This window comes from Haemaphysalis longicornis, unplaced genomic scaffold (genome assembly GCF_048455015.1).
Source record: "Haemaphysalis longicornis isolate Haplotype H1 unplaced genomic scaffold, Haemaphysalis longicornis Haplotype H1 scaffold_2, whole genome shotgun sequence".
Lineage (NCBI taxonomy): Eukaryota > Metazoa > Arthropoda > Arachnida > Ixodida > Ixodidae > Haemaphysalis > Haemaphysalis longicornis.
This window is the reverse complement of record NW_027526295.1, coordinates 133292352-133316147: the sequence shown is the minus strand read 5'-3', so window position 1 is coordinate 133316147 and position 23796 is coordinate 133292352. Positions and strand designations below refer to the sequence as shown.

The following is a 23796-nucleotide window of genomic DNA, read 5'->3' as shown; positions in this document are numbered from 1 at the left end:
ATGGCTAGTGCATAGCCACCACGCAGCTCATTTGTTAAGAGCTTATGTGCGTCCCTACAAGTTGGCTGTGTAAACCCGCTGACACCTAACAGGGTCCAAGGTTCGACGAAAACTCGTCAGGGGAGGGTGATTTATTGATGAAATACAAGCAGGCACTCGCCTGGTCAAAACCAAATAAACAAATAAAGACGTTTTGGGGCCCCTACTGGTCCCTTCATCACAATAAAACGGGGTGAAAGGTCGCGATTATTTATAGGTTCGGTGGCGCAGAGTGTGCATGTATATCTCGGGGAGATTACCCCGCGACCGGTTAATCATGCTTTTAGTTGGTTGAATATGCACTGATTCTAAAAGTAGTCGTGTCGACAGGCGCTTCTCTGATGCGATTATAGTTGCGGAATCCCAATCGATGACGTGGTCAGTAGCCAGGTGATGATCCGCCAAGGCATTTCAGCTTGCATTGCATTTTTTTTGACATCGTTCTGGTGCTATTGAATTCTTTTAAAAATGTCCAGTTTCACCTATGTAGGATGCGTTGCAATCCTTGCATGGAATTTTGTAGGCAACTCCGGGGAATCTTGATTTTTCTAAAGGGTCCTTCACGCGTACCAGCTTCTGCTTAAGCCTGTTCGTTGGCACGTGTGCAATTTTAATTGCATATGTGCCAAACACCCTTGCAAGAGCTTCACTGATGCCTTGCGTGTAGGCGACGGCAGCGCGTTTTTGCCAGTATTCTTCAGGAACCCTTTCGTGGGAGGCAAATGAAGCCCGCAATTGTTGCGTCCTCACAAGCTTTGAAGGGTAGCCGTTGCTGCGAAGGTCTTTCCTTACCACGGCTAGCTCTTGCTTGCACAGACCAGGCTCAGAGCAGATTCGTGATGCGCGTGAGAAGAGTGCAGTGGCGACAGAGCGTTTTTGGCCTATAGGATGCGCAGAGTCGAACCCCAGGTATCTACCCGTGTGGGTCGGCTTTCGATACACTGTGCTTGTAAATCCTTTGGCCGACCTTTTCAGAAGTACGTCGAGGAAGGCGATCTGTCCGTTATTTTCCTGTTCTATGGTGAACTGGATGCTTGCAACACAAGAGTTTAGATGCTCAAATAAAGGCATTACGTCTCGGCGGTGGATCACACAAAAACAGTCGTCTACGTAGCAGACAAAGATCTTGGTGCCATCTTGTACGAGCATAGCGCAGAATTTTCTAGAGCCTCTAAGGCAATATTTGCACAGACTACTGAAACTGAAGATCCCATTGCTGTTCGAAACCGCTGCTTGTAATAGTGTCTGTTGAAAACAAAATATGTGTTCTGCAGGCCAAATTCCAGGAGACGATAAAAGTCTTGCGTCTCAATTGGCGAACGTGAAGGCAGAGATGCATCGTTCTCGAGTAGATCCTTGCAACTCCGGACCGCGTAATTTTGCCTGGAATTTGGCCTGCAGAACAAATGTTTTGTTTTCAATGTAGAATGTTACAAGCAGCGGTTTGGAACAGCGATGGGAGCTTCCGTTTCAGCAGTCTGTGCGAATATTGCCTTAGAGGCTCTAGAAAAGTCTGCGCTATGCTCGTACAAGATGGCACCAAGATCTTTGTCTGCTACGTAGACGACTGTTTTTGTGTGATCCACCGCCGAGACGTAATGCCTTTATTTGAGCATCTAAACTCTTGTGTTCCAAGCATCCAGTTCACCACGGAACAAGAAAATAATGGACAGGTCGCCTTCGTACTCAGCATGGTATTTGTATTGTCTTTGCCCCCGACATGGCTTAGCAGACGACAGATGGGCGTTTCGGGGAGCGCACGGCTAAAGTCCCGGAGAGGGGACAAATTCAAGAAGCGGGAAAAATTCTCTAAGGCCGTCCAATGCCCGGAGGATTTGCCCTATCACGTGCGTGTGTGTGTGGGGGGGGGGGGTTGCTTATGGCTTAGGCGTTTGTGATTAAAGCGAGGAGCGCTTCCCCATGCTACTCCGTTATCCATCCTAAGGCCTAGCTAGACGGATGTGCGATTTACAGTTGCACCTTGCGTGTCAATGCAATTCAAGCGATGATAACGTGTTCAGGCATTCGTGCCCCGTGACCGATGTCATACCAGTCGCATCTTCCCGAAGTCCGGGTAAAGTGATAAGGGGCCTGAACTGGGAAAGCGGTGCGCAAGAGGAGAGAAAGCATCACAGAAAGCGAAGAAAGAGTTTCATGAAAAAGATGTGAAGGAATGCGGGGTGGGACCATTATTTGGCAATGTGGAAAACGTGCGTCATCACGTGAATCGCCAAGCTTTCGTTCCCCGTAGATGTTTAGAGGGAACATCAGGAACAGTGGACTCTCACTGCTAGTGTTAGGCGAAACTCCACCGACGCCGGCTTCCCCCTCGATCAGCCCTGCGGAGGAGCCTGTCAAGGATATTAGCAAATTATGTCGCCAAAGAAGAACGAACAGACTCCCCCAAAACTTGCACAGAAAAGTAAGCCTTGTAACCACCAAGCAGCGAGTATAGCGCAAAGCTTAAGCAGCGTAAAAAGAAGTACGGGGCGATTTAATGTAGACTCTTTTTAGAGGCCCGAGAACGTGTCATTTATTTCATTTGCAATTTAGTAAAGCCCTATTTTTGAGACAGTTTGCACATGTTTATTTATTTATTCATACGGATACCTACATTGCCCTCACCGGCATTATTGTAGGTGGGAGGGGAAGCAAAAAGGAAATACAAATGTACAAATACACTTGTCATACATACCAAACCGACCCGCCGCGGTGGCTCAGTGGCTAAGGCGTTCTGCTGCTGTGCACGAGGTCGCGGGTTCGATTCCGGGCTGCGGCGGCCGCTTTTCTGATGGAGGCGAAAAGCAAAAACGCCCGTGTGTTCGAGATTGTGGCGCACGTTAAAGATCCCCCGGTGGTCAAAATTATTCCGGAGCCCTCCACTACGGCGCCCCTCATCGCCTGCGTTGCGTCGGCGCGTTAAACCCTACAATCAGTAATCAATCAAACCAAACAGATTGCGTTTATTTAAACAATAATTATGCATCAAAGCAGTGAAATTACGGATGTAATGCTAGAAAAACAGCACTTGGAAAAAAGGAAGATAAAAAAAATGCATATACAGACAACAAGCACTTTAGCAGGGTTAACAATATGTACGCCCATCAAACAAAATGGCTTGATATTACATAAACATATAATTTTGCAAACGCTTTACAAGATAAGACGGGGGAGCGCAGACAATTTCTTCCAGCAAAGTATTCCAGTCGTGTATTGTTCTGGGAAAGAAAGCCTGCTTCAATGTGTTAATCCTGGAAATATACTCGCGAATATTCAAACAATGATCAGTGCGAGGTACACGTGCGTTGGTTGTTTTAGATACGTTTCCTTGTCGATCCCAGTTCTTGAGTGGAATATATTAAAAAAGCACGAGAGTCTTAGGTATTTGCGTCTTTCTGCGAGTAGAGGCCATCCCAATCTTCTGAGAATGTCAGCTGATCGTTTAGAGAAATCGTAGTTGCCTGTTATGAAGCGGGCGGCACGAGCCTGTATTCTTTCCAGGACATCAACGTTTGTCTTTGTGAAGAGGTTGCATACACTGCAACGATATTCCGAAATAGGGCGCACATATTCTGCATGCAAGGTCTCGTTGACCTTAGTCGGAGCTTGTCTATAATTTCGTTTTAAGAAAGTAAATACGCGGCGCGCTTTTATTGTCAAATTATTTATGGACGTGATGGTTCCAGGAAAGGTTACTCCAGAAAAAGATTCCGAGGTATTTAAACTCTGTGGCTACCGGCAAACATGCTCCGCCCATGTAGTAGTCAACAAGTAGCGGGTGCCTTTTGTTACTGTACCTTACCAGATTACATTTCGTCAGATTGAGCGTCATCCCGCACGACTGACACCCATAAAAACAGAGTTAAGATCTTGTTGCAACAACGCAGCGTCTGCTAAGTTGGCTACATCACGATAGATGCAGCAGTCATCAGCGTACAATCTAGAACGACTAAAAGTGCAGTCGACAAAATCATTAATAAATATTTAAAAAAGAAGTGGGACTAAAACGAATCCCTGCGGGACACCGGACAACACGGAAATACTCGAAGAACTCACGCCTTCAAGCACAACACACTGTTTTCTCTCGAAAAGATAGGCGTCCAGCCACTTCAGCAGTTCACTCGGCATGTCGAGAACAGATGGCGTGCGAAGTAACAAAGAATGTGGAACAGAATCAAACGCCTTGCAAAAATCTAGAAATATATAACCAACCTGAGTGCCTGCATTAATTTAAGTTACGATGTCATGCCCAAATTCCGTAAGCTCCGTGTCGCACGAGAAGCCCGCCCTAAAACCATGTTGCATTGGGGAGAAGAAATTATTAGATGCGACGCATCCCTTTCTCTGAGGAATGTCCCTCCTGTGTAGGCGTCGGCGTCGGCGTCGGCGGCGTCCGCACGCCACCTGCGCATGCGCGCCTCTCCTCCGCTCTTCTCTCCGACAGCTGTGCGCAACACTCTCCCTCCGTCTCATTATCATAAACAACAGCTGCGTGCGCGCGCTTCCCTCGCTTTGCGCGCATGCGGGACTCTCCTGTGAAAATTACCCCCATCGTCCCGCGTATGAGAACACCCGCATGTGATGGAAAGGCATCCTACGCGTTCACAACACGTTTCACCCGATTTAGAGAATCAACCCAATGGAAACGCCAATTGAAGCATCAGATGCGCCGAATCACACCAGGGTTCCCTCGCGGGGAGATGGGGGTAATTTTTTTTTGTAGATGAGTCGTTATAAATGTGTGTATAAATTATGTGTTCAAGTATTTTACAGCAAACGCTTTCCAGAGAGATAGGACTGTAGTTAGAAAACTATGTTTTGCCACCGCTTTTAAATATCGGATTTACATTTGCATTCTTCCAGTCAGCGGGCAGAACACCTAGTCGGAGTGATGTTTGCCACATGAGGGATAGAAAGGGGGCTATGGACACTGCACAGTGCTTTAAGATAAAGTTTGACATGCCGCCTGGGCTAGAAGCTCAATGCACATCTATTTTTTCTAAGAGTGACACAATTCCGAGTTCGGATATTGCTATGTTTTGCATTTGCGTATACCAGTTCAAATTTTGCTGCGTGGTATTGGGGTAGGCTTGCCTATTAAAAAGAGATTTGAAGTACACGTTAAAGCTTTCGGCTTTGCTCTTGGTATTTCTTGCGTAGTTAATGCCATCCTTGACGTCAGGAATACTAGCATACGATTTATGTTTGCTTTTGACATATTTCCACATCACTTTAGGGTTGGTTTTTAGTTTTTCGCCCGGAGAGCCTAGGTACGTTGCATGCGCTTTGTGCATTTTTTGGGTGACTACTTTGCCCATATTTTTTACTTTAGATCGCAGCTCGGGCTGGGGCAAGGTACAATACTTTCTTAACAGCCGATTCCTTTTGTTGATCAAAGAACGAAGTTCCCTGTTGAGCCACGGTTTATCAGTGCGGCGCTTCGCCGAGATAATGCGTGAAGGAATGAACGTTTGTGTCAGGGACAGGATTCTCGTTTTAAATACGTTCCACTGTTCGTTCATGCCAAGACATAAACTATGCAGCTAGAATTCAGGAAAGAATGCATATACTGCTCGTGAGAGCGAGCTGTAGTTGCCTTTTTCATAGAGAACACTTTTCGTGGCTCTGAGGGCCTGTTGTTCTTCACAGTGCAGCTTACGTTAGCGATAACAACGTCATGTGATCGCTGATACTGGGAACTGTGAGCACAGACGACACAAGGTCAGGGTCATTGCAAAACAATAAGTCGAGCTTGGTCGAGCAAAGTTGCGCTGCTAGCACCGATTCGAGTGGGCGTTTCTACGAGTTAGGATAACGTACGCGCATTGGTCATTTCGTCAAACGCTGAGTACAAGGGAGATGTATTGCGCAGTATCGGCCTGGCGGACTGCCATTCTACATCGGGCAAATTAAAGTCTCCACCCAGATATACATAACTTGTTTGCAAGCTTAATAACGTGTTACTCTGCTGGAAGAGAGGTTGAGGAGTTCGTAACCCAGCTGGTCTGTAAAAGAAGCCCACAGCAAGCGAGACACCATTTTTCAGGAGTATCTTGCACCAGACACTTTCTCAAGATTCTGTCTCAAAGTACACAGGTTGGCTTACTATGCTATCATGAACGAGGATAAACCAGCCCCCACCACGGGAATTGCGATCCCTCCTGTAGACAGAGTAATTAGAAGGGAACATTTCGCCGTAATTTATGGTGCTCTCGAGCCAGGATTCCGTTGCAATAACCCTATGCGGCTTCGAAATTCCCAGTAATGACCTGAATTCGGTCGTTTTATTCTTGAGGCTGAGGCAGTTAACGACAATACATACAAGGTCATGTTTACCTGACGACCCTCTGCCCGAGGAATGAATTTGGCACAAAATAAAGTTGTTCTCTCTCTCTCTGTCTGTCGTGGCTATGAACTACACGGGGTACAGCATCTTTTACACTGTTGTAAACAAAAGTTTCTTTGCCAATCTTCAGTTTATTAAACCGTAGTTTGTAAACCTCTCCCTGTTATCGGCCATAGTAAAGAAGCCTCTGCCTTTCAGGCTAACCTTAGCCGAAAAGTCTTCGCTTATCGCAAAAGTTGTCCCTTTTAGTTTCGCGGCCACTGTAAGCACTTTTTGTTTGTCTTTGAAATAGAGAAAATAGGGGCCTCTGTTTTGTAGGGGTGAAACGTCCTAGTCGGTGAGCACTTTCTATAGCAGAAGAATCGACTAAAACATTTAGTCGTTCTGAGCAGAACGCAATATCACTGGCCTCTGGTTCGGCCCAAGTTTCCTTTGCGCCATCTTTAGGGTCATAAAAAATAAGTTATTCTGTCTTAGCCTGTTTTCCTGGACCACATGGCAGTTGTCTAGCCTCTACCAGTTTGATATTCAAGTTGCGCTACATCACCCTTCACTGGTAATACTGACGACGTGTCATTTTCAACTGCCTTGACCTTCTCAGATATCTCGTAGAACTTGCTTTCAAGCACGTGTTCCTCCTGCCGAATAGAACGATTTTATTCAAGTATTTCGGACTGCTTTATTTTATTGACGGTATACCGTCAAGAAATCGCTCGGCTTAGTTGTTCCTCTGGCAGGAGTCCCGTGTTTTGGTCTATGTCACCGGACAAACGCAATTGTTTTCGTATGGTATGGGCACAAGATAGACAATTCGCGACGAGCTCAAAGACACTCCAAGTGACAGCAATCAGCCGGTAGTTGGGATCTGCCACCGACTGAACTTAGATTGGACTCTAACTTAGGCTGGGTGACTCCGGGGCTTTGTGTTGCGTTTTTTGTCTCCGTCCGTGTTTTGTGCAGCCCTATAGTACAAGGAATCCTACCTTGATTCATTTCCGTTACTAAACGGGCCCAAATAATCCTTGATTGTTTTAAAGTGTATGCATCAGACTGCTTTCTTCCTGCGCCGATCTTCTCTTCTCCAAGAACGAGTGGCCCCTCATTCCCGTATGGACCTCATTCCAGTCGAGATTGCTTTGTAGGCTGTGGTTGGAAGAGGCCATCCCGACAGACTACTCTGTCCTCATCGGGATGAACAGCAGCGCCTACTCCGACATCTGTGGGGCGGAAGATACAACAGAGCATATGCCTCGTTGTTTCCGCAAACCGCCAATGCACAGCGCAGAGAAGCGTGCTTTTCACCGCGATGAGCTGATTACACAATCGCCAAATTAAAGTAGAGACTATCTTAGGTCCTCGGTCTGTACCATCGACTTCGCAGAGGGTGACAAAAACTTTTCTACGTATGCTGAGTGATACGAGTATACACGAACGACTGCAGTGCCTAAAACGGGACTAGAGTGCGCGGCTTTCCTCTCCTATCTCTTCCTTGTTTTTATGCCCTGAGCCACACTCCTGCAGTGCAGGGTAGCAAACCGGGATCTACACCAGCTGGTTATTTTCCCGGCCTTTCGGGGCTTTTTTTTTCTACTCCCTTTTCTCCCTCTGGCGCCGTTGCTGATAGCTGAGGCCGCCTTTACTGATCGACCTTCGGCCATGGCCCCGCTCACATATGGCGCAAACGGCCCAAGTTAGCTGCTGCCACTCTGAACGTATTTCCTCGCATAATGATCGCACTCGTGTAATCATCGCACCCCTGAAGTTCGTCGTCTACATACGACTTTTTTTTATTTCCCGGGCAATGATCGCACCTTGAACTTGCCGCAGCCATATGTGATTGATTGATTGATTGAGGGGTTTAACGCGCCGACGCAACGCAGGCGATGAGGCGCGCCGTGGTGGAGGGCTTCGGATTAATTTTGACCACCTGGGGATCTTTATCGTGCGCCGAAATCTCGTACACACGGGCGTTTTTGCTTTTCGCCTCAATCAGAAAAGCGGCCGCCGCGGCCGGGAATCGAGCCCGCGACCTCGTGCTCAGCAGCGCAACGCCTTAGCCACTGAGCCACCGCGGCGGGTCAGCCATATGTGGTATGAGTGCCAAGTCTAGCTGACGATGGTCGTGCTTACCTGTGTATCCTCCTCTTTCAAAGGGGGCAATGCTATATTATTGCCGCAGACTTACCGATATTAGCGATATCGGCAAGCATGAGTTGATTATTTGTCCAGAACAAACTCTCACTAAATGCTCATAATGTACTCACAAGACAAAGACAAAAAATTTCCCCGCATTTCCCCGAGGGGAAGAATGTGAAAGTGCGAATGCACGAGTTGAGTTTGCGCGGTTTGGTAATGTTCGCGAAAGAGCGATCACACACACACACACACACAACTACAAAGAAAGAAAGATGCATTTATTCACAGACGCCTATTTTTTTTTCGGTTTTTTCGGTTTGCCCTTCTTTTTCTTCCCAGGATGCTCCTTGTCATCTTCAGGCTTCGGCTCTTGCACGGCGTGTTCCCAGCGAATGATTGTTGGGGAAGGTTCCTTTCCAGGTGTTGCTTCGCGGCTGAGGGGCTTGGTGGCGTCAGGGACCTTGTCTGCAGGAAGGTCGCTAAGGAGAGGGAACTCCTTGTCACCTTCCCTGATGATAACTGTCTCCTCAGTGATGATGACAGTTTCTTGGTCTTTGACATCTCCAGGTGCTTCGGAGGGTTTCTTCGGTTTGCCCTTCTTTTTCTTCCCAGGATGCTCCTTGTCATCTTCAGGCTTCGGCTCTTGCACGGCCTGTTCCCAGCCAATGATTGTTGGGGAAGGTTCCTTTCCAGGTGTTGCTTCGCGGCTGAGGGGCTTGGTGGCGTCAGGGACCTTGTCTGCAGGAAGGTCGCTAAGGAGAGGGAACTCCTTGTCACCTTCCCTGATGATAACTGTCTCCTCAGTGATGATGACAGTTTCTTGGTCTTTGACATCTCCAGGTGCTTCGGAGGGTTTCTTCGGTTTGCCCTTCTTTTTCTTCCCAGGATGCTCCTTGTCATCATCAGGCTTCGGCTCTTGCACGGCCTGTTCCCAGCGAATGATTGTTGGGGAAGGTTCCTTTCCAGGTGTTGCTTCGCGGCTGAGGGGCTTGGTGGCGTCAGGGGCCTTGTCTGCAGGAAGGTCGCTAAGGAGAGGGAACTCCTTGTCACCTTCCCTGATGATAACTGTCTCCTCAGTGATGATGACAGTTTCTTGGTCTTTGACATCTCCAGGTGCTTCGGAGGGTTTCTTCGGTTTGCCCTTCTTTTTCTTCCCAGGATGCTCCTTGTCATCTTCAGGCTTCGGCTCTTGCACGGCCTGTTCCCAGCAAATGATTGTTGGGGAAGGTTCCTTTCCAGGTGTTGCTTCGCGGCTGAGGGGCTTGGTGGCGTCAGGGGCCTTGTCTGCAGGAAGGTCGCTAAGGAGAGGGAACTCCTTGTCACCTTCCCTGATGATAACTGTCTCCTCAGTGATGATGACAGTTTCTTGGTCTTTGACATCTCCAGGTGCTTCGGAGGGTTTCTTCGGTTTGCCCTTCTTTTTCTTCCCAGGATGCTCCTTGTCATCTTCAGGCTTCGGCTCTTGCACGGCCTGTTCCCAGCGAATGATTGTTGGGGAAGGTTCCTTTCCAGGTGTTGCTTCGCGGCTGAGGGGCTTGGTGGCGTCAGGGGCCTTGTCTGCAGGAAGGTCGCTGGTGAGAGGGAACTCCTTGTCACCTTCCCTGATGATAACTGTCTCCTCAGTGATGATGACAGTTTCTTGGTCTTTGACATCTCCAGGTGCTTCGGAGGGTTTCTTCGGTTTGCCCTTCTTTTTCTTCCCAGGATGCTCCTTGTCATCTTCAGGCTTCGGCTCTTGCACGGCCTGTTCCCAGCGAATGATTGTTGGGGACGGTTCCTTTCCAGGTGTTGCTTCGCGGCTGAGGGGCTTGGTGGCGTCAGGGGCCTTGTCTGCAGGAAGGTCGCTAAGGAGAGGGAACTCCTTGTCACCTTCCCTGATGATAACTGTCTCCTCAGTGATGATGACAGTTTCTTGGTCTTTGACATCTCCAGGTGCTTCGGAGGGTTTCTTCGGTTTGCCCTTCTTTTTCTTCCCAGGATGCTCCTTGTCATCTTCAGGCTTCGGCTCTTGCACGGCCTGTTCCCAGCGAATGATTGTTGGGGAAGGTTCCTTTCCAGGTGTTGCTTCGCGGCTGAGGGGCTTGGTGGCGTCAGGGGCCTTGTCTGCAGGAAGGTCGCTAAGGAGAGGGAACTCCTTGTCACCTTCCCTGATGATAACTGTCTCCTCAGTGATGATGACAGTTTCTTGGTCTTTGACATCTCCAGGTGCTTCGGAGGGTTTCTTCGGTTTGCCCTTCTTTTTCTTCCCAGGATGCTCCTTGTCATCTTCAGGCTTCGGCTCTTGCACGGCCTGTTCCCAGCCAATGATTGTTGGGGAAGGTTCCTTTCCAGGTGTTGCTTCGCGGCTGAGGGGCTTGGTGGCGTCAGGGGCCTTGTCTGCAGGAAGTTCGCTAAGGAGAGGGAACTCCTTGTCACCTTCCCTGATGATAACTGTCTCCTCAGTGATGATGACAGTTTCTTGGTCTTTGACATCTCCAGGTGCTTCGGAGGGTTTCTTCGGTTTGCCCTTCTTTTTCTTCCCAGGATGTTCCTTGTCATCTTCAGGCTTTGGCTCTTGCACGGCCTGTTCCCAGCCAATGATTGTTGGTGAAGCTTCCTTTCCAGGTGTTGGTTCTCGGCTCAGGGGCTTGGTGGCATCAGGGGCCTTGTCTGCAGGAAGGTCGCTGGTGAGAGGGAACTCCTTGTCACCTTCCCTGACGATGACCGTCTCAGTGATGATGACAGTTTCTTGTTCTTTGACATCTCCAGGTGCTTCGGAGGGTTTCTTCGGTTTGCCCCTCTTTTTCTTCCCGGGATGTTCCTTGTCATCTTCAGGCTTTGGCTCTTGCACGGCCTGTTCCCAGCCAATGATTGTTGGGGAAGGTTCCTTTCCAGGTGTTGGTTCTCGGCTCAGGGGCTTGGTGGCATCAGGGGCCTTGTCTGCAGGAAGGTCGCTGGTGAGAGGGAACTCCTTGTCACCTTCCCTGACGATGACCGTCTCAGTGATGATGACAGTTTCTTGTTCTTTGACATCTCCAGGAGCTTCAGAGGATTTCTTCGGTTTGCCCTTCTTTTTCTTACCAGGATGTTCCTTGTCATCTTCAGGCTTTGGCTCTCGCACACCCTGTTCCCAGCCAATGATTGTTGGGGAAGGTGCTTCTCCTGGTGTTGTTTCTTCGCTATAAGGTGGGAGAGTCATCTCTTTGTGATCGCCGATCATGATGGCCTTATGAGAGTCTACGTCACTTTTGTGTTCTTTCAAGTCTTCAGAAGCTCCGAATGGTTTGACTTTGTCCAACTTTTCCTTCTCGTCCACACTGTCATCATACTGAGGTTCTGGGAATAAGACAGATTTCACCCAGCCAAACAATGTAGGAGATTGCTCTTTCTCCGGCATGGCTTCTTCGCTAAGGGGCGCTTTTGTCAGTAGTCTTTCCTCAACAACCACCTCCTTAGAAAGTGGAAGTTCTTTTTCAGTATTGTTAATTGGGACGGCTTCTGTGCTGAGAATTTTTTTGTCTTCACGAGGAGCTTCAGAGGATTTCATCGGTTTGCCCTTCTTTTTCTTCCCAGGATGTTCCTTGTCATCTTCAAGCTTCGGCTCTTGCACGGCCTGTTCCCAGCCAATGATTGTTGGGGAAGGTTCCTTTCCAGTTGTAGGTTCTCGGCTCAGGGGCTTGGTGGCATCAGGGGCCGTGTCTGCAGGAAGGTCGCTGGTGAGAGGGAACTCCTTGTCACCTTCCCTGACGATGACCGTCTCAGTGATGATGACACTTTCTTGGTCTTTGACATCTCCAGGAGCTTCAGAGGATTTCTTCGGTTTGCCCTTCTTTTTCTTCCCAGGATGTTCCTTGTCATCTTCAGGCTTCGGCTCTTGCACGGCCTGTTCCCAGCCAATCATTGTTGGGGAAAGTTCCTTTCCTGGTGTTGGCTCTCGGCTCAGGGGCTTGGTGGCATCAGGGGCCGTGTCTGCAGGAAGGTCGCTGGTGAGAGGGAACTCCTTGTCACCTTCCCTGACGATGACCGTCTCAGTGATGATAACAGTTTCTTGGTCTTTGACATCTCCAGGAGCTTCAGAGGGTTTCTTCGGCTTGCCCTTCTTTTTCTTCCCAGGATGTTCCTTGTCGTCTTCAGGCTTCGGCTCTCGCACGGCCTGTTCCCAGCCAATGATTGTTGGGGAAGGTTCCGTTCCAGGTGTTGGTTCTCGGCTCAGGGGCTTGGTGGCATCAGGGGCCTTGTCTGCAGGAAGGTCGCTGGTGAGAGGGAACTCCTTGTCACCTTCCCTGACGATGACCGTCTGAGTGATGATGACAGTTTCTTGTTCTTTGACATCTCCAGGAGCTTCAGAGGATTTCTTCGGTTTGCCCTTCTTTTTCTTCCCAGGATGTTCCTTGTCGTCTTCAGGCTTCGGCTCTCGCACGGCCTGTTCCCAGCCAATGATTGTTGGGGAAGGTTCCGTTCCAGGTGTTGGTTCTCGGCTCAGGGGCTTGGTGGCATCAGGGGCCTTGTCTGCAGGAAGGTCGCTGGTGAGAGGGAACTCCTTGTCACCTTCCCTGACGATGACCGTCTGAGTGATGATGACAGTTTCTTGTTCTTTGACATCTCCAGGAGCTTCAGAGGATTTCTTCGGTTTGCCCTTCTTTTTCTTCCCAGGATGTTCCTTGTCATCTTCAGGCTTCGGCTCTTGCACGGCCTGTTCCCAGCCAATCATTGTTGGGGAAAGTTCCTTTCCTGGTGTTGGCTCTCGGCTCAGGGGCTTGGTGGCATCAGGGGCCGTGTCTGCAGGAAGGTCGCTGGTGAGAGGGAACTCCTTGTCACCTTCCCTGACGATGACCGTCTCAGTGATGATAACAGTTTCTTGGTCTTTGACATCTCCAGGAGCTTCAGAGGGTTTCTTCGGCTTGCCCTTCTTTTTCTTCCCAGGATGTTCCTTGTCGTCTTCAGGCTTCGGCTCTCGCACGGCCTGTTCCCAGCCAATGATTGTTGGGGAAGGTTCCGTTCCAGGTGTTGGTTCTCGGCTCAGGGGCTTGGTGGCATCAGGGGCCTTGTCTGCAGGAAGGTCGCTGGTGAGAGGGAACTCCTTGTCACCTTCCCTGACGATGACCGTCTGAGTGATGATGACAGTTTCTTGTTCTTTGACATCTCCAGGAGCTTCAGAGGATTTCTTCGGTTTGCCCTTCTTTTTCTTCCCAGGATGTTCCTTGTCATCTTCAGGCTTCGGCTCTTGCACGGCCTGTTCCCAGCCAATGATTGTTGGGGAAGGTTCCTTTCCAGGTGTTGCTTCTCGGCTGAGGGGCTTGGTGGCATCAGGGGCCACCAAGGGCCACCAGGGGCCACCAGGGGCTATTTGTGTTGTCGTTGTACTTGATTGCTAGAGCGGATCTCAGCTTTGAAATTTCGTGTCAGTACTCCTTTAAGCGGGTGCATTAGCCCTTCTCACGCCCGATTCCTGGCCAATCCCCCACGTGGGCATGTGCCATGTCAGCGACCAGGCAGCGCGCGCCCATCTCCCCCCGTTGCCAAGGAAGACGAGGAGATTCCTGGCCAATCCCCCACGTGGGTATGTTTCATCTCCCCCCGTTTCCAAGGAAGACGAGGAGCGTGCGCACCCGCAGCTGTTGCTATGTGGACGGACGGCGGTCAACGGAATTCAGGGTCGCTTATAAAGTGCATTCGGACTTAAAACGCGTTTAGATTGCTGCGTCGGCAGCCGTGTCTGTTTTCATGTCCCGCACTGTAACAGCAGCAGCCACTTATTGATCGACCTGTTCTCACCTCGCAGCAAGCTCGTTCCGGCGCGTTCCGTAATTCATGAAAACACTGCATTTTGAGTCACTTCACAGTGCGGCTGGCGGTGGTCCGTGGAGTTTTTATTATGTTTTTATTTATTATGGTTATGTCCATGAGACCTATCCTAAAAATTCTGACATGCAACTTACTTGCGTTTTCTGCGCTGAAACGTTTTTCGTGAAAAAATTTACCTCGCACAATAAACGCACCCCCGAAATTGACATCATATTTTTGGAAAGCCAGCGTGGTCATTACGCGAGTAAATACGGTGAGTATACTACAGGCAACGAGAGCTCCCTTAGTGCCCAAAGCCCCGAAGCCTAGCCTCATCCCGACTTAAACTAACCCGAAAAGCATCCAAGCGCTCACCGCCAATATCGGAGTCGCTTGCTGCACAGAGCATCTTCCTCTGCCGTCTTTACCGGAAGCATAAAAATTTTATTCATTAATTGCAGCAACGCAACTACGGCGGCAGCCGAAGTCATGCTGAAGGTTATGACGATATAACGTGAACGTAGCACACTGCAAACGGCCGTAAACAAAGCAGAACGTAAAGCTTGCTTATTTGTCGGCGCGTACCCTTACTGAGGCAAGCATGAACGACCGAAAGCTCTTCCTGCCTATACAGGATTATCTCAATTGGCGACATTTATGTGGATAGTGCTAAAATTTTCGTTCTCTTTAGAATCCGCCGTGGTATGTTATGTTCAGTATGTTCCAACAACTCGCCCACATTAGGCTCCTGCTGGCAAAGGTTGTAGAAATAGATCCGAAGACCTCTGCTATGGCCCGCATCATTACTCAGGTGTACCTCCGGCGCGCTCAGCAATGAAATGTGAATACGTATTTTTTTTTCAGCAGGTCGCGCTCTTGTATTCACAGACGAAACTTCGGATACGTAGGTGAAACAGATCGATTCGAAAAGCGGTTAAAACTGCGCTGTTACGATGTAAAAACGAATGCGTTGTAACCAAATGCCCTCGCTAAACTCACAGAGCTGACGAGCTATGAGCTAGAGTGGAGAAAAACACGCAACATCAAGACGGAGAGGAATCTCGCCGCAAGACTCCACTAATAGCGGCCACCTCCAACACCTTTAAAAAGGGGCCCTGTAATACTTTTTGTCACTTTTTCCGAAATCCTCAATGCTTGCAGAACGTAGTCAACGAACACATCCAGTACTTGCATTATGGGGTTGCCAAGTACCTCAGCGAAAAGTTACTGATGCCCATCACATAACTTGCTCAGAAACGTGCTGATAAGAAACTTGCTCAAAAGATTTTTCTCTCTTTCCCGATCTTGGCGTCCTTCGACAACTAGAATTACGTCATTACAGTGATGTAGCTGCTATTGGCCGGTTTTCCTTGACTTGCCGCAATAACCACATTCCAAATCCACTTTAAAGAAAAAGCCGGAAAATCAATGCAGAAACGGAAGGCGTACCTGTTATGACAAGAAATAATGCAGTTCTGCTACGCGCTGGAGGCAAATATAGCATTCGCAGTGCCTCTAGACGCGAAGGAAAGAGTGAAAGTGTTCATGAGAAGTGTTAGAGCGTCCCTTTAACCCAAACAGTAAAACCATGCAACCAATTTACGGGCGCTGACTACGTCACGTAGGGCCCTTCTGTGTTTCGTCAACCTGTTTTGTGCATAGGGCTTCCATGCGTAAGCCGAAAGGTCTTCCGTTTTGGTGTTTTATTCAACGGTCGCTGCCCTGCAGCTTCTTCAGTGTCTCCTCCCGACGAAATGGGCACCTGTCAAACTTTTGACTTCCCATATGGTCTTCTTTCTTGGATAAAACCAGCGTTAATTCAGACGAGGACGAAGAAAGTAAACCACAAGGAGAGCCGCTGCCATATGGTCCGCTGCCATATGGTCTGCCTGCCATAACACTTGGCTACAGCCACAGTGGCAGGATTGTCTTGCCGGGTCACCCCAACGTCAACGCTAGGCGGTCCACCTGTGGGAGCCGTAGATAAGGACCGCATTGATTTCACCCCTTTTAGTCGCCTTGAAAAAGCAGCTCGGAAAGCGCTCGAGGCAAGCGAGCGAGCCAGCACAACCCGGCGCCCTACGACTGAAAAAAGGGGCGTATGATTAATAAGCGGTACACGCACAATTTTTGTTGTTGTGCTCTGCTCCTGGTAATACTCATTTGTAAACAAGATTAAATGCAACTATTTATGGCAAACAGCATCAACCAAAGGCGACATAACGACGGCAATGTCGTTGCATACCGCATAAAGTGCAAGACAGAGCAGTAACCCCACAGAAGGCAGGGCAATATCGACACACGCAAAATAAGTATTTCCTCCGCCACTTCGCTTCGCCCAATAGCAGGCGTTCGTTTTAAAACCGTGGCTCCGAGCTTGCGCCCACAATAGTGTCGAGGGAAGTGCAAGTATTATAGAGCAAGCGGAATAATTGGTCATGCTATCTGTCTCAAGGGTTGGCCGCACACTTGAATCGTTTCATTCGCCCACGCTAGCTTCCGAGGGCTCGCCAGGGAGCAGTTCACACAAGGCGCCGGAATAATGCGACCACGTGGCAGTGTATACGTCGTGTTAAGGGCAACATTCTGGGCACGTTGGTACTCCATAATTACACCAAATAATAGCGCAAGAAAGGGGAGACAGGAACGAAGTGAGGACGGAGACACAGAGAGCAACTTCCAGCTACATTTTATTGTGCCACTGTGTGAAGCTTATAAACGTAGCAATGGTCGACTGCGTATGCGGAAAGAAAGATGAAACGCCAAGCGATGCGGCAGTCAAGAAAGCCAATTCCTTCTCAGTGGGCGGAAGCGATCGCGAGCGGACATACTTATCTCCGAGTTTTGCAGTCGCCTTAGCGTCCGTAATTTCTCGCGCAAGCTGCGTTCTGCCATGGGATAAAATTGTACACCAGTCAAAGATAGGTTTACAGCCGCATTTTAAAGAATGGAACCCGCCAGCATTTGACAAAAATCCTAGGCATCACTTACACACTTATGCTTCTTTCCAAAAAGGGGGTTAAGGTCGACCAGCGACGCTTAATTTATTTGACGCAGCGTTTATGAAAACCCAAGACCATGCCTTGCATCCAGCCATATCCCGTGGTGCGGTAGCCTCCTGGTCGCCGCCTAGCAGGCATGTGCGTTTCTTCGAACGCATGCCCCTGGTCAAGGGAAATAAGGGTGAAGGAGAGAGGCTGAGAAGGGGCGCAAAAATCAGGAGAGGTAAAATGGCCGGCCCTGAACTGTCCACTTGACGTGAAGCTTTTCTCCGGATAGGGCACCAAATACTGTATACGAATTCTGTTTTGTTTTTAGCATGCGGCTCGGTTGCTTGGTGGCCGTGGTAGTGGCGTCAAACGCCGTCTGCCCGAACGATCGCGGAGAGTTGTTAAGCCACGCGGTTACATTGGTCATAGCCTAAAGCGCACACGTGTTGCACTGACTGTTGCACTGACTGTTGCACGTGTTGCACTGAACAGTACTGAGTCTATAATCACACAGCAAAGTAAGTTTCGGGGCTAGCTTGTGCATTTTAAACAAATGAGAAAGAACTAAGCGACAAAAGATCAGGAAACAAGTGCATATACTGCAGCTGACTGCATGCACTTCGCCGAGAACAGAAAGGGTTAGAGCGGGGAGGAAAACAGTTAGCGCGAGGGGATTTTGCGGCGACGTGCATTTTAAAGACCATAAATTTGGGAAAGAAATTATTTGCAGTCGAACGAACATTCGAATGAACACTTGAATTTACATCGACGAGCACACGGCCAGCAGACGAGAAAATTTCCCGGAAAATATATGCTATGATCGTGCTGCCTCGTAGCACCCGGTCGTAAATTGAATTTATGCTCATAGAAACATGAAATCATCTCTTCGGCATTGGCGTGGACACCTTTGTTTTTTGTACAGCCGTGGTGCATAGGATTATTTATTAGCTGACCTTGGTCGTACTTTTACACCTAAAAAATACAGGCCCCTAGGAGCTCCCCTCCGATCACAAGCACGTTAAAGTTAACAAGAGACACGGTCACTGCTTCTTCCTTTTTTTTCTTTTCTCCACCACATAGGAGATCAATAATCCACCCACACACCAGAACAATGTCCACGTGGCACCTATTTCCATCGACATCACTTAGGAGTGACACGCCGAAAGGCGTCCCTTTTGGTTACGTGCACTGCAGCAACCGCGGCCTCAACGTGGGAATGAGTACATGAGGCATACGCCAGAACCAATACTCAGTAATACATGGTACAATTAATGGCCTTTTGAACGAGAATCCTAGCAGAGTTAGGCCAGATCCAGGCGAGCCTCGATATAGATGCCTACACTCTCGCGGCGGCCATGTGGTGCGGGGATCCACCATGCCCGATAGGCCCACGCAGTATTTATTTACATAAACGCTCAGGACGCATTCAGAATCTCCCAGCACAGAACATTATGGCAACCTTCAGAACGAGTTGGCCTCAGCGCTTTCATAAAAACTATGCGTGGCTAACAAAAGGATGGCAAGGGCTGGGTCGTTGAGCACACTGAATCTTCAGGCGCTAAACAGCGGGGACTCACAGAAACGCGTAGAGCCAGACACTAATATCGACTGCTGTACATACGCGAAAATCGACTGCTGTAATCAAATTTGTGGAAAAAAAAGTAGGCTGATAATACTGTAATTTGAGATCAAAGTTTACGGGCGGCGGGCACGCTCTGTGAGTGGAGAATGCTCCCGAAAGCCCATGCGCATCATGCCGAACAGAGACACTTCGCCGTAGGGAAATTCCTTCAGAATCAGGATGCACTAGAGTTAGAACGCAACCCAGCTTTCGGAACGCTCTAGTCTCGAACCGGGACATCACCTAACAGTTCGGTCGCCTCCCCACGATATATGTTCCCCTACGTTCTTCCCTCGCTCACGAGGCCGCTGGCCACTGGCGGCTGCTCAATGCGCCCTCTTCCCCCTTTCGGGGACTCTTTCACCGCGTCAACCCCATGCCCCACCTTTCGCCCCTCTGCCCTCGACGCATCAGTCTATGCTCTCTCTGCGAATGTCCCTACAATCCTTTTCTTGCTTTCCCGCTCCTCTTCACACTTAAAGCAGTCCTTGGAAAGCTCCTACCCGGAGGTGCAGTTAGCACTATCCAAGTGGAGTGCTCAGGCCGCGGAGACTAACGCATCATCCACCCCTCGTTATATTTGTATTTATATTTATATAGCCCAGCTGGCTGAGTTCACCCAAACAAAGGACGACTCTCAGCCAGAATATCTCCCCGAAGTTCTCTTTCAAAAGAGAGCGAGAGAGAGAGAGAGAGAGAAAGTAATAACTGAAACTGCGAAGTATCATGCTTTCCCCTCACCATCGTGTGCTAATATCTCTTACCTATCCAATAAAAGAATCTCGGACGTTTTCGCTGCAGTTCATGTATTTCCACGCACGCTGAAACGTTACACAAAAACACAATATCGACTTGGGGCAAATCTATACTTCCATAACCTTTGGAAACTACAATGTGCCCGCATTAGACACCAGTGCTCCTAGAAGAGGCACTTGGGTTTTCGATAACAAATACTGGCACGTGCAGGCCCACCTGGTGTTCAGCACCCACGTGGGGCCTCTACAAACTCTGGTGTCGGAAAGCCTTTCGTGCCTGGGGACAAGAGATGCGGCAGGCTGTTGGTCAACACTCGCCGTGCTAGGGCATGCCGAGGAAAAATCTCACCGAAAATCTTGGCCCATCCACACCTTCACGCGTAGCTCCGCTCCCCACACCCTTATTTTAGGGTGTTGAGCAACCTTACACACTTTTTAGGGTGTTCACACGAACATCCTAAAAAAACGTTCTTGCGTTTTTGCAGCCGCCCCTTTCCATAGAGGCGATTTTTTTGTGAAAGCCAGGTGAACTTCCTAAGCGTTGTAGTCCCACACAAGGGCCCAGCGCCAGGCCGCGTAGTGGCTTGTACCTATTTTACCGGTAGGTGCCCGAAGGTAGATATGATTTTCACACGAACACCCTCTTTTCGTCCTTACGCCCTTTTTTAGCCAAAACACCTTTTAAAGGTGTTCGCCATTGGACAAGATTCTTACACCCTTTTCGGCCGGAAAGTGTGCAAGAATGTTTAGTGTGTATGTCTGGCCGATAGAGTTACCGAGACTGCAGACCAACCATGAACTAATTTAGCGCGGAGCAAAACCGGACTTTACTACGTGCCGATTATTTATTACGGAATGAAACGAATTGCTGGCTCCAGCAAAACACAAAAGCTGGCCAGAATACAGCGGGAACGCTCACAGATGAGCGAAAAAAAGTCGCTATTATTCTTTCTCTCCACTCTGTTTCGTACCACGTGAAAAATACTGCCAGCCATTACGACGTGAATGTCGTATTTCGTGCAGGCAAGGAGCGGGGAAGTGTGTGCGCGGGCATTTACAGAAGGGTCAAGTGAAGAGGAACAGCCACTGGTGAGGAAAGGTGCTCCATAAAGCATGATAAGCGTTTCACCAACGGTGTTTGGGGAGTTGTATCCTCCATTCCTCTCAGCGTCTACACGTGGCTTGAACTCGAAGCTTCAAGCTCAAAATAGGGTGGGAGGATGCACCAGTGTGCTCCAGGTGCGCTGGGCACAAGACTACAAAGAACTTGTTGTATTGTGTATATGCCCGCGATTTGCCGCTGCGCGAGTAACAGCGGCTAGCTGCCTGTCTCGTGTACGACGTGGAGCAAGGCTTCAGTTGTGTCACTTTCCTGGTCCCCAGGGTCAACAGCAATAACTCATCTTTAGGGTCAAAAATTCTTCTGCGTTTATTGCGGGATTCCAGACCAGACAAAACGTTGTAATTCTTACATTGTGCGCATGGCTATATCTGCAGGCGTTTGCGTCGCCATGTACAGTCATCAAAAGTGTTACCGTATGCACAGAGCGGCAGCTTACCATAGCGCCCTGAGTAATCAGCGATGCTGTGCGCATGAGCTGTAGCTGCGGAGTACAGCAAGTCAGCCTAAGGAGCACCGATTATCAAACGCCGAAGATTCGTCGGTGGCTATCGTAATGTGCCGCTCCGTGCATAGGCTGGCACCCGCTTTTTCGTTATTTTTAACACTTTTGACGACTGTACGCTTTGACTCCTTTTTGTTGTTGGGTGGTCTGCGCTTCCTGGGCTCCTTTCGCTCAATTTTTTTAAATGCGGAGCATTTCTTAGACTCGCCTGGTACTGCGTCGTTGATGGCGGCACCGTCCACACGCTCACTGCGCATGCGCAACTCTCCTCCTTACACCCAAAGCTCCGCGATACTACACTATATAAAAAAGAAATAGTTAGCAGCGCCCGGTTTCGATCCAACGATTCTCTGGCCGCAACGGGAGGCACGCGGTGCTCTTCCCACTACGCTACAAATCCGGGACAGGAGCAAGTGCTACGAACGCGCCTTATGTCCTTGACTCATTCAAACTACGTCAAGAAGCTACTGATACAACGAAGGCACGCGAAGCTGAACGTCAACGGAAATGACGAACTGAAAACTTTATAGGGGGATGCTGAATTTCCCGTGGGAAAGCTGTGGCGGGAAGCGCCACGCGCCTTGCAGCTCAACCAGCCCCGTCCGCAGCGCCTCTGATGCTGATTGTGGCAGGATGCCCCTAAGGATTGGCCAACCAAAGAATCCATCACGAGATAGGTTCGCGTTCAACCACCGTCGTCATCTTCCCGTAGGGGAACCGCTGAAGAAGAAAAAGAACGAGAAGACAAAGCTGCGAAGAGGAGGGCGTGTACATTGCTCTCAGCCGGTGCACCAATGTCAACAACCTTTACCTCACCGAAGCTGACGGAGACTACGGATTCTACCACGGAGACAACATCGACAAGAACATGATGGACGAGTTTCGGCGCCTCGAGAACCACCGCCTACTCACTGTAACACAACAGCACTTGCATGCATTTGCCACCGGTGTGGACCCGGACGCGGAATTCCCTCTGGCGCTAGTAAAAACCACATCACTCAACATAACGGCAACACAATGGAACCACACGGAACCGCCACGATGCTTCGCATCCTCATCAGGGTTCCCCACGGGAAGATGGTGTAATTTTTTTTCTTTTCCTTAACTTTGTTTTGAGTTTTTTTCTTGCATTTCATTGCGTCCCATTTCCATTTACCTTTTGTTTTCTCTCTAATTGTTGCTTTCCCAGTCTTTCACGTTCACTTCACTGCATTGTAATCACCCCCATCTGGCATAGCAAGCACTGCCGCTGGCACAGCTGACCTCTCCAGCCCACATTAAAGAGTCCTCTCTCTCTCTCTCTCTCTCTCTCTCTCTCTCTCTCTCTCTCTCTCTCTCTCTCTCTTTCTCTCTCTCTCTCTCTCTCTCTCTCTCTCTGTCTCTATTCCTCTCAATCCGCGCGGTGGCAAGTAGGTTGGTGGTGAGATGAGACGGTGCTTCAACTTTCGTTTAAAAGACGTAGGTCGGTCTCTGAAGGGCGCACCATCTTCTCATCTCTCCCGCCTCTGCAAGGGGTGCGATTGCGATTTTGAGTTCAATCGCACAGTCGCGGTGGTGAGACAGCAAGGCCAGCGACCGAGGTAAATTCCACAACCCTACAGGATTCTAAAAAGCGGAGGCGCGTGCGGGAACCCCACTTTAATTGCGCCTACACAAGTCGTGTATGAGATAGGTTTTTGGGGCCGTCAGTGTTTTTTTCTTTGGGAGGAGGGGGGGGAGGGGTTGATCCAAGTTGTTGCTTAAATAACATGCATTTCCGTAAAACATCATTTGTTAGACAGCGACTGTGTCGTTCCTACTATTCTTGTGCTGTTTTTGTGTGCGCGGACCACCATGAAAATATTTTTGTGGGTTACCAATATCAGCAAAACGAGTTCGATATTAATACTGGGAGGCGAGACAATGAGGAATTCCCAACGCCCTCCCCCACACGCACACACGAACACAAACATAGGCAACCATGCGCACACGCACACGCACACACGCATTCAGCTGTTTTCAATGTCTTAGTGATTTTTTGAAGAAGCCCACTTTGTTGGGTATTCCTACTTTCAAATTTCTGGATTCAGTAGCCTGAGCTTCCCGTTGATGGCGCCGTCAATCAGTCAGACTGGCACTTCCCCTTGTCAGGCAATCAATAAATTCGGTACCGCCGCGAGCGAATAGTCGCTCCTCATTCGATCGCATAGGCCTGAAAGACGTTCTTGTGCCCAAGCACTCTACGCCTCCGAAAGCATGCTGACGCTTCGCTCCCTTTGCAGCCACCAGCTATTCAGGGTCATAGACCCCAACTGAATCCGAAATACATCACTCTCACAGGGCAGGCCCGTGGCGCCAGACGCCCCTCTCACAGAACCCGGTAGAGGAATCCGCCTCGCTTCCGCTGAAACTGAGCCGTAGCTAAAAACCAGCTTCCACGCCCAACTCGCCGTCCTGCCCTCTTTCCTTTTGTCGGTCGTCCAGACGGGCGAGTCACTTTCCCGGACGCAGGTGTGTTGTTTCAGTGTCGATCGCGATTGAC

General features: G+C 49.3%; 1 protein-coding gene across 1 annotated transcript in view; it reads right to left on the bottom strand.

The window, feature by feature from the left end:
* The window catches only part of LOC144168297 (4-pyridoxate dehydrogenase-like), a 164731-nt gene extending 153011 nt beyond the window's left edge, over positions 1 to 11720 (bottom strand). Inside the window, exons 1-2 of the mRNA XM_077697309.1 lie at positions 11436 to 11720; positions 10937 to 11354 (exon numbers count right to left, since the gene is read on the bottom strand). Of these exons, the coding sequence (XP_077553435.1) occupies positions 10937 to 11354; positions 11436 to 11720 (703 nt within the window). The remainder of the gene's footprint in view (positions 1 to 10936; positions 11355 to 11435) is intronic.
* Positions 11721 to 23796: the final 12076 nt, after the last annotated feature.